Source organism: Lepisosteus oculatus, chromosome 5 (genome assembly GCF_040954835.1).
Source record: "Lepisosteus oculatus isolate fLepOcu1 chromosome 5, fLepOcu1.hap2, whole genome shotgun sequence".
Taxonomy (NCBI): Eukaryota; Metazoa; Chordata; class Actinopteri; order Semionotiformes; family Lepisosteidae; genus Lepisosteus; species Lepisosteus oculatus.
Window position 1 is genome coordinate 37,291,733 of NC_090700.1, and position 10,988 is coordinate 37,302,720.

At 42.1% G+C, this 10,988-nt stretch overlaps 1 protein-coding gene and 2 long non-coding RNA genes across 3 annotated transcripts in view; 1 reads left to right on the plus strand and 2 right to left on the minus strand.

The window, feature by feature from the left end:
• Positions 1–10,988, plus strand: part of slc6a17 (solute carrier family 6 member 17) — a 32,847-nt gene that overhangs the window by 13,844 nt on the left and 8,015 nt on the right. The window contains exons 4-11 of the mRNA XM_015342741.2: positions 78–204; positions 3,032–3,213; positions 4,520–4,630; positions 6,632–6,873; positions 7,158–7,350; positions 8,291–8,483; positions 8,967–9,126; positions 10,681–10,843. Coding sequence (XP_015198227.1) covers positions 78–204; positions 3,032–3,213; positions 4,520–4,630; positions 6,632–6,873; positions 7,158–7,350; positions 8,291–8,483; positions 8,967–9,126; positions 10,681–10,843 — 1,371 coding nt within the window. The remainder of the gene's footprint in view (positions 1–77; positions 205–3,031; positions 3,214–4,519; positions 4,631–6,631; positions 6,874–7,157; positions 7,351–8,290; positions 8,484–8,966; positions 9,127–10,680; positions 10,844–10,988) is intronic.
• Positions 364–3,137, minus strand: LOC138239208 (uncharacterized). The gene is made up of 3 exons (XR_011189673.1): positions 3,073–3,137; positions 2,321–2,607; positions 364–546 (listed from the first exon to the last, which is right to left on the minus strand). It is a non-coding gene; the product is annotated as an uncharacterized lncRNA (long non-coding RNA).
• On the minus strand, positions 5,143–8,349 carry LOC107076863 (uncharacterized). The gene is made up of 3 exons (XR_001477988.2): positions 8,195–8,349; positions 6,580–6,729; positions 5,143–5,606 (listed from the first exon to the last, which is right to left on the minus strand). It is a non-coding gene; the product is annotated as an uncharacterized lncRNA (long non-coding RNA).

Genomic DNA, 10,988 nt, shown 5'->3' on the forward strand with positions numbered 1-10,988 from the left:
TGGGCTGAGTGGCAGGCTGTGGGGCTTAGAAACATGTATTCTTCCTGCTGCAGCACTCATTGTCTTGTTTTCGCCAGGTGTGTGCCTTTGTGGCCCTCTACTACAATGTTATCATTGGCTGGAGCATCTTCTACTTCTTTCAGTCCTTCCAGTACCCACTGCCATGGAACGAGTGTCCACTGAAGAGGAACGGATCGCATGCCAGTGAGTGCCCCGAGCAGGGCTCAGCCTCGACAGAACACTACAGCCCTGCCAAAGCATGGCTTTCATCTGAATTAGTTAGGATAGTTTGCAACAAGAATGGCAAAGAAGCAAATAAAACAACTCTCCCACATGCAAATTGTTTCATGAAATGTAATCAGAGTGTGCAGTGCATTCCAAAGTGGTGCTGGAACATATTTCGATGCGTGGTGTCCTTCTGCCTGCCAGCAGAATTCTCATCTTGCCTTGTTTCTTGTTCACTTACAGTGTGTTGGCCCTCAGTTCTAAACACATTTGTTTTCCACTTTGTTTTTGAATATTTTGCAGCTGCCTTTTTTCTTGTTTCTAAGTTACAAAATAAAGTATTACATTTGTAATTAGTCCTTCAGCACTTTGTATTATAAAACAACAAAAAACTTGAGCTGCATATTTTGAGGGGTTCTGCAACACAGCTAATTCTAACATGATGTTTTACACTTCTTCTAAAGCAGGGGTTCTCAACTGCTGGAGGGCATTTAAGAATCCAAAGGGGGGTGTGAGACCATTTACAGTCATTCAGAATAAGTACTGAATTCTTTTACAGCATTTTACAAGTGGAAACGTAAGGCTCGCCTTCTAATCAAGCTTATCTAAAAATTCAACATTTTAGACACAATGCCCCAAACCAGCAAATTATTCTAAAGAAAATTTGAGTTAGCAAAATCTCATAGACAAAGTCTGATCCAATCGCAGTAATTTAGTTATAAAAACACCTGTCCATCCTGGTCCCATTTGCACCCACCTGTCTGTGTGAGAATGAATTTTCTACACTTTCAGTTTTCAAAAATCAGCACTGCAAATATGCAGCATCAGAGCTTATATTGATCATGTTTGAGGCAAAATCTTAAATAAACTGAAATTCAAATGTGAATTTGGATGATACTTCCTTCAATCTGTATCAATATTTTGAAGTAAAAATAGTTTTCAACTGATTTAAGACTAAGTTAAAAAATAGTAATTAAATAGTAATTTAAATTAAATCTTTTTTTAATGTTTAAATAAAATTATTAGCCAATACACTCAGGGGGGTAGTGGTTTTGTGTTAACTGAAGGCTGAGCATTGTGTTGAGAACCACTCTTCTACAGCATGGTGTGCAGAGGTTAAATCCGTATTGTGACACACCAACAGGCAGTGCCAGACCTAAAGCTTGAAACAGGAATCCTAGTAAATTGCCTTTAGCTTTAAGCATTGTACTACTCAGCTCCATACACTTCTGAGCCGTGCTTGTCTGCAGGTGTCAAAAGTCTTGGTGTGTCCGTGTTGCAATGTCCTCCAAAGAAACTATTTCCACTGTTTGTTCTGTGCTCTTGCAATTTAAAGCCGCTTGATGACCATTTTCCTTCTTCAAATTTTAATAACAATTGGAGCCCTTAAGGGGCAACTTTGAAGGTTTTCAAAAATGAAACGATTTTATTTCTGCCCATGTGTTGTAATGCTTGTGATTCACATAAACCTGGAAGAAAACAGGCCTTTGTGGAGTACCAGATGTCTCTTAAAATGCTGGCACGTGTATTTTACATGAAACCACAATACTTTTTGTGCTAGGATTAAGCCTGGATGCAATGTGAAGGTTTTGCTGCTAATGGCGATATACAAAAGATGTTTGCCCACTTTCCATAAGACATGAATGTTAATTTATCCCAGTAGTACTCCCTAAGCAATACACATATAAGTGCTTATGGTTTTTGTTCTGCACAAAATCAAATCAAATTCCCTGATGGTTAAGGGAAGAACAACGTGTTCTGAGTTTTCAAGCCCTGGTAAATGCTCTTAGACTTTCAGCCACAACAAAGTCATCTGAAAGCACATGAAAATGGAAAGGTGTTCTTTTCAAAATCATTAAATTTCCACCCATCCTGGGTCAGAATAGTTTGAATATATCACCTTCTAGACCGAGGCATAAAATAAGAGATCTCCTGATACTCATTGATAGAAGGAAAGATGTGAGTATTTAGGCTCCTCTGGGTTCAAGCTGATTCTGTACGTCTGGTCTGTGCTGTAGAGAAAGGGCATGAAGGCTGGCAGTCCTGCTTTTACCCACTGATACTCTGTATCTGGATTGAAAAGCTGTTTTCTCACCTCTGCTAGTGTCAAAGCACATGACAGGCTCACTCCCTGGAATAAGATACTCATCACTGTCGCCTCACAAGCGCAGCAGTCCGAGCATTGTGATATCATGGCCATAGGCTCACGGATATGACAGATGGGCACGATAAAGCAGTCCAGCTAAACAAAGCTCAGTGCAGTCACAGGAGGTGGTGTGATCGGGCCCGCTCCAAGAGCTTAACCCCCACACTCCCCCAAGGATGCTGCTGGGCCCACCTCTCAGAATAACGGAAACAATGCTTCATATGGTTACTTCATTGCTGGAATGAATAAAACAAAAAAAGGGGGTGTCCTCTCAAGTATTCAGAAAATGAATGAGGAGAAACCCCATTAGACAGCAGTCTCACCACCACTAAAAGACTTATTAGCCCCCACCCAGCATCATCCCCTGTGGCTGGAGATGAGCCAGATGCTTATACAGTATATTAAACAACACCATACAGCAGTCATCACCAAATCCATATTTAAACATGCTAAAAGTCCTTTGGTATTTACAGTATTTAAGTAAACAAAATGCATTTAGCTTGTTTTTATGCTCAAGTAAAATGACCAGGCCTTACAAGATAGTGCTGAGGAAGAAGCCAGCCAGCCATGTCTATATGACTCAGGCATGTGTTTCATCACCTAATTTCATACACTTTCATCCCTGTCCCTCTCCATTCCTGTCTTTCCTTCTGTCTACAGTCGTGGAGCCTGAGTGTGAAAAGAGCTCAGCTACCACTTACTTCTGGTACCGCCAAACGCTGAACATCTCCAGCTCTATCTCAGACAGTGGGGGTCTCAACTGGAAGATGACTGTTTCTCTACTGGCAGCCTGGTGTATCGTGTGTCTGGCTGTCATTAAGGGCATCCAGTCCTCAGGAAAGGTGAGCAGAACTCATATCAGACCACTATAACCTGTGAGCAGAGTGGTGGGCTAGCGTTTCTTCACTGGTAGCCAAAGTAGAGTGTGATGATCGAAATGCTCGAATAAGTAATTTGACAAAGTACAACCAATAAAATAAAAACAGGAGCTGAAAATGAGAAAGGGGGGGGGAGTAATTCAATTTTTAATATAAGAAAAAGCACTCTATCATGAGGTTTTAGCTCTAGCTAAATGTAATCTATTTGAATGTCTTTCCTTAAAAGCAATTTCTGCAAGTTAACAGACACTCGTGAGATTGCATCTCAGCCTCCATCCAACTTGCATGACAGATATTTAACTTGCAGTGAAATCTAGCAGCTGTTCTTCATGCCTGAAGAACAATAATTTGAGCATCTAGGACATCAGCAGACTTCCGCACTTGTCACACCTGAGAGCACTTAGTCATATATTTCCAGATGAACTCCATCACTGGACACTTGCAAACCATGTAAGTAGGTACTGAATACCTGCTGGCTTGGTTCTAGTATGACAGAGGTGGTTCTCTCCTCATATAGACCCATTAGTATGGTGTTGAGTGTATTCTATGTGCAAACTCTAATTGGATTAGCTGGTGTGCTAGGTTTACAAAGGAAGGGGAAATACTATCCTTTACCATATTCTAAGCAGGACTACCATCCGAGTCTATGATGTAATTACAATGGCACCAATTGCAAAATAGCAGGCTCAAATACAATGGTATGTGCTATGAACCTGTTGAGGGAAAACTGAACACTTTCACTTTGTTTTGGGAGGGGTAATGTTAACACACCAGCTGTTCTGCGGAAACTGAATAGGGCAACGTGATGTAAACAAGCAGCCCTGTCCATGTCTCTGCCCAGAAGGCCATGGTTGCTTGAGGCATGCAGAGCGCCACCTAGGAAGCACTTAGGGAGTTGGTGTGGATCCAAGCCCCTGTCACCAGGGGAAGGCTGATGAGCCTCCTGTGGCTCTGCTACCACAACGAAGGGAAAGCCACACTGTTTTCTAGAAGCATGTGGGCCAAATTTGTACTGTTTAATCCCCCCGGCCCACATTTCTGTGGTAGGAAAAGCACTGATGTTTTGACAGATGTTATGTTCACTGAATACTAAACAGATGACAAAAAAATTCTAATTCTTCCATGGAGAGCAGTGTGTTATAGTTTGGTTCAATTTACATAATCACCAGCCCTGGCAGAATCTGTTCAGAAACTAATTCCTTTTTAAATATGTCAAAGCTGGATGCTTTGATGTGATCTTACTGTAGTAATCAGTCTATCCCTCTCTCAGGTGATGTATTTCAGTTCCCTGTTCCCCTACGTGGTGCTGATCTGCTTCCTGGTGCGGGGACTGCTGCTGCGTGGGGCTGTGGATGGCATCGCACACATGTTCACTCCCAAGGTCAGAAACACAACATAAAGCCATGTCGTTATCACATTATCACATAGTGTACTAATACACAAATGTCTGACCTCTACCTAAGTGATCCAGTTAGTATCTTGCTGTAGTTACCTTGCTGCATCTCTTTTGTAAGCATAGCATCAGGTACAGAAAATAATCTACTGCTACATAAACTGATATCTACATCCACTATCAGACAAATGGGCAGTCCTGTTAAGGGTCAAGGAAATCCAGAGGCTATCCTGGATACATAGGGTGCAAGGCAGGGCTAGATTTTGGATGGAACGCTATTCTATTGCAGGGTTCAGACATACGTACACTGAGGGAAAAATCAGTAAAACAAATGAACCTAGTCAGCGTGTCTTTGAGGTGAGAGCAAACCGTAGCATCCGGAGAAAGCCCACATGAACATGATGAGAATATGCAAACTCTGCACAGTAGGAGCTCCAGTCTGAAGTCGAACCCAGGACCCCAAAAATGTGAAGAGAACAGTACTAACATCAATGTCACCATATTCCCCAGTATTTAAATATTTATAATCCCCTTACAGTCAGAACTCAAGAGTCACGTGTTTACATTTTTCTTTGCTTCTGCGGATTTGCAATCTGTGCCAAACATCTACTGCACAATCCGTCATTGAGCTCTGGAGGCTTCTGCACAGTCCCAGCAGAAACGATGGATGCTGTCTCCCTCTAGTGGAGCCTCTTCACAGCTTTCAGCCACTTTCCATTCCTCTCTGTGGAAGCACGTCTACCGAGCCACTGACGCTCATTTCTAAGCAAACTGTCATCCAGGTGAAAGGAGAGGTAGAAGACAGTGGTTTTCAAGGATTTGAACTGAGATCGTCTGTAGGAAGAGCCAGGCCTTGAGTGTCATCATATCCTGCCTAGTGGTTTTTGTTTAGATCATTCATTCATAATCCTCATTCGTCATTAGAGCTGCATGAAACCATTATTCAATTTTGGGATTGTGTTTCCTGGGAGGGAGTAGAGAGGCACCAATTGAGGGGATTAACATTCAAGCTTAAGATCATCAGCAAGCATTCACATTGATAAATTAGCACAGTATGGGAAGAGATGACAGCTCACCCGCTGAGAGAGGAAAGGAATTCCCAAACATCATCATGCCTTCAGGTTTTATTCAAAGGTCCCAATACACTGAAAACATTATTTTACTTTAAACAGTAACCCTGACTCAAGAGCACAGTTAGTACTGCCTAGCAACGTAAAAATCAATACACAAACTCTCCTCATTCAATTCTATCCTTCCTAGCCACCCACCTATCCTTTATGAGAAAGTCGCTTATCCTGTTGAGGATTACAGAAAGCCAGAGCACTTCCTCAAAGCACAGCAGACCGTCTCAGGGCCATGTAGAAATGGACAATACAGAACAGCCAATGCAAACTAGGCAGATGTCTTCGGGAGGAAATTCACACAAACACAGGCGGAATAGCAGGTCCCAGACAGACAAACATCCAAGGATGGAATTGAATACAGGGCTCTGGAGTTGTGTGGCAGCGGTGTTAGGCTCTACACTATCGTGATGCCTCAGTCCATCTACTGCATATAATCAAATTATTATACAGTGCAATAAGGTCATTATAGCCAGTTTAGGGCTGCAATTGAAGCTCCAATGGAGAAGACGATATATAAGATGATAGTAAAGAAAATTGCAACTTTCACCATGTCAGTAACAACAATAAAGGACAATTGTAAATTAAGAAAGTAATACTAATTCCGTCTTTATTATTTTTGCTAGCATTGCCTCATAATATCTATATATGCAACTTAGAACGCATCTGTTGGAATTCAAAAGTTCATTTGTAAAATGTAGAGCTTTGTTTTGGGAAAGCAGATTATATTATGTCAAATTCATTTTAACAGGGGTGACAGGGGTTTCCTAATTAAATGCATGAAACTGTGTAGAAACGTGTTCTCATCCTCCCTACCTTCACCACTATCTCTCCCATCCTTTTTTTAACCATGTCCCTCCTCTCTCAGCTTGAAAAGATGCTGGAGCCCCAGGTGTGGCGAGAAGCAGCCACCCAGGTCTTCTTCGCCCTGGGGCTTGGCTTCGGTGGGGTCATCGCCTTCTCCAGCTACAACAAGCAGGACAACAACTGTCACTTTGATGCTGCGCTGGTCGCCATTATCAACTTCATCACCTCTGTGTTGGCCACACTGGTGGTCTTCGCAGTGCTGGGCTTCAAGGCCAACATCATGAACGAAAAGTGTGTTGTTGAGTGAGTACTGATCACCACATACACAAAGGTAGCAGAACCCAACAATGCAGCTCGACACGTAGACACATTCCCTCTTTAAGGCACACTTACCAGTCTCAATTTCCCAGTCTCCCTGGGATGTAAAACATGCATCCCTTAAACTTCTTAAAACCTTAAAATGTTTTAGGAAACCACATTCCAAGCCAACACCATGTCTTTAGAAATACATTAAAATATTTCTGAACAAATGCCATTATACTTGGACTTTGATGGCAAAAAATCCACTCTTTGTCTCTACACTGCAGGAATGCAGAAAAAATCCTGGGTTACCTAAACTCCAATGTGCTAAGCCACGACCTTATCCCACCCCACGTCAACTTCTCCCACCTGTCATCAGCTGACTACGCAGAGATGTATGGTGTGATAAAGACTGTGCGTGAGGACGACTTTGAGCAGCTGGGTCTGGACGCCTGCCTGCTGGAAGATGAGCTCAACAAAGTAAGCTTTCTCCACGTTTGACTCAATATGTTAACATTTCAATGAAAAGACTACATCTTCTTTCCTTTGGAACATGACCTCAGCATGGTTTGTCCATGCAGCATCAAGTGGGAAAACAGATCATATCAAATGTTTTGTCCTGACCAGGGTAACATGTCCTGCATCATGTTATATTGCTAGAGGGCGAAAATTCATCTTCTGGGGCACATGACTGTTTGCAATGATTTACTCAATAATGGGGAATGTGTGCAAGTCTGAGGGAGCTGGAAAAATACAGTAGTATTATAGAACACAACAATATCTCTGGGAAGCGAGGGTTCTGCAAGCCCCATGCATGATGTTTCTAGCATTAGTGGAGTGGAGTGGAGTAAGAGACAGAAGTGGATCGATACTGAAAGAGCTAGACTCTTTATAGTGTCTTACAGGCTGCTCCACAGACCTTATACAGTCTTTGATGAAAAAATTGAAAAACAATTGTGTGCAATATAGGACACCATGTTAAAAACAAGAAACTGTGAAATCAGTTCATAGCAGAGCAACCAATCTATTCTGAGCTTTAAAGAAATGCCCTACAATGACAAGACTAAATAAATGAATATTTTTAGAGCTGAGAAAAGAAGACGACAGGGAATCTAATTAAAGCAATAAAAACCCTCAAAGTGACTAACAAAGTCAAACCAATGGATTTCTTCAGTGAAACATGAATGAAGTGGAGATGTTGAAGTGTATTTAAAACTAAGATGAGGAAGCACTTTTTCACATGAGCAAGCTATGCAGGCAGTTATTGAACCTGAGAATTTCAGTCAAGAAATGGTTGAATGAGCTCTGTGGATCAATTACTTACAAGGAATTAAATGGGGTAGATCAGCCAAATGGCTTCCTTTCTTGTGTAACCTTGGCCATGTTCTTCTGTTCTCTTTCTTGTGCTTGCTCCCCACAGGCAGTGCAGGGCACAGGTCTGGCCTTCATCGCTTTCACGGAGGCCATGACTCATTTCCCTGGCTCTCCACTCTGGTCTGCCTTGTTCTTCTTCATGCTCATCAACCTGGGCCTTGGCAGCATGATTGGGAACATGGAGGGTATCACCACACCCATGGTGGACACGTTCAAAGTGCGTAAGGAAATCTTCACAGGTGAGATACAAGAAACTTCCTTTAGTACAATTTTCCCCCACATGCTGGGACCAATGTTCTATCTAATCAGATGCAAACCAGGCGGACTTTAACTTCACAAACATGCCGTCATAGAAAGCTGCCTCTCAATATCCATGCTGACAACTCTGCATCCTGACAAAGCTTCAGAACATCCACGATTCCACAATTGGCATTTTTCCTCAGTTACTGTTCATCATTATTTTTGTAAAGATTAAAAACTAGCACAACTTGGGTTCCTTAAGTCCACATTTTACCTGATTCAGCCAGGAGGAAGCTAACTCTGGTTTTTAAATCCAGCTGGGTTTCTAGTTTTATTTTTAGATGCTCTTTAAGTTGCTTCACTAGACAAGTAACTCTCTCAGGTTAAAATGAAAATGTCACACGCCTGTAGAAGCTGGTTATTCCTAGTGTCCTCCTCAACATTAACCATACCACCCATCCTTCTTTTCCTCTCTTATCCAGTTTCTTGCTGTCTTGGGGCCTTTTTCTTTGGACTGATTTTTGTCCAGCGTTCAGGGAATTATTTCGTCACCATGTTTGATGATTATTCAGCTGGGCTGCCACTGACCATCGTTGTAATTCTGGAAAACATCTCTGTTGCTTGGATTTATGGGACCAAGAGGTAGGTTGAGGGGTCTAGGAGTTTTTCCACACAACTAGTCAAAGTCACTCATGCAACCCCAAGAGAAAATGAAAAGTATAAAAAAATAATTTAAACTTTGTGTGCACAGTACTTCCAGAAATCATTTTTCTTCAGAGTTGTGCACATTGAGCACACTTATTGTTTATTCAAAAACAACTAACAGAGACCATATTTAACTGTGTTAAACAAACCAATGGCATGGTCACTTTAATCTGAAGGACAGCACAATAAGGCTACAGGCTTAGTTGAGCCAGTATACAGTACTGTTACGACCCCACGTGTCCAGGGGTAAAGGGGTGTAACATTCAGGATGGGTTTGGATGCAGGTGGGTTTCTGGTGAGGGACTTAGGAAGCATGACAAGTTTGATGCAAAGCTGATTAAGTGACTGGTACATATACAGGACACAATAACACACAGGGAAAAGAAACTTGAGCCATGACAAAAGGACAGAAAATAACAAAACCAAACGGATCTAGCTAATACAGTGAGGACTAACCTAACCCAAACACAAATCAATAGGGTCTTCGGCATCTTCACTTCCCTACACTGAACTGACCAGAACCACAATACACGAGCGGCACACGCCCCTAACCTAGTAGGTCTAGACAAAACAAACCTACGTGTGCACAATGCAATCCGACGACCTTACCTATACATTTTCCTCAGGTGTACAACAAGTTCACAGTTAACAATAACACGACACGAGTGAACCAATTGCACGATTATGGGAAAACGGGTAATACCGAAGAAGATACACGAGCAAGGAATAGGGTAACAAATGAGCACAAGCAAGGTGAAAAGGAAAGTAACAGATGCAGGCAAGGTAATAACAAAACAAACAAAGGAAAGTAACAGATGCAGGCAAGGTAATAACAAAACAAACAAAGGAACGATCAAACGCGAACACGAGCCGAAGCAAACCGAAGTTGAGCAAAAAGCTTGACCGAAGTCGGAAGCTGAAAAGCCAAAAAGCTCTCAAGGCCGGCCCTTCTTCGGTATTTAAACTATAGATCTTGGGTTCTGATTGGCCGGGAGTTGGTTGATGACGTCACAACCGGGGGGGGGGGGGGGGGGTACATGAATATAGGAAGCGAAAAAAAAAACACTGACACGCACGGGGACGTAACAGTAACATTAGTGGTAGAACTGTTCACAACTCCTGCTTTAACCATTGAAGTACCTAGACACTGCACACAACACCTATGCCTTTTGCAATAATAATGCCTTATTTTCAATTACAGTACTAGTACTATATCTAAATCTCTTGGCCTGACAGCTCCTTTACAGTTTCAGTCCTCTCTATGGATTTAGTGTAAGTTCTGGAGTTTACTGTAAATGTAAATGTCCTCTGACTATATAACACTTTGCCCATTTCATTGTGGCCAGGTGCCATCAGAACAAATAAGTTACTGCTCAATGCAGAATGTAAAATAGACCATACAATCTTGGCAAAAACTGGTATTTCTGATTGAGATTTCTGTGAGCTTCCCAGTGGTCTAAGCTTTTCTCTTCCGTTGTTTCCGTCTGACAGGTTCATGCAGGATCTGACGGACATGCTCGGCTTCCGTCCCTATAGCTTCTACTTCTACATGTGGAAGTATGTCTCCCCGATATGCCTCTGTGTGCTTGTCATGGCCACCATCATAGAGATGGCGATCAGTCCCCCAGGGTACAACGCCTGGATCCAGGAGCTGGTCAGTGCTGATCTGAACACCTTACTTCAACCAGAAAAGACAAATTCCAATATTCTTATTTTCTTCTGCTAATTTGTCATTTTTATTTTTAGTTATGGGTTGGTGTAAATATGGGGATTCTGTATTAGTCACAATAATAATGTAA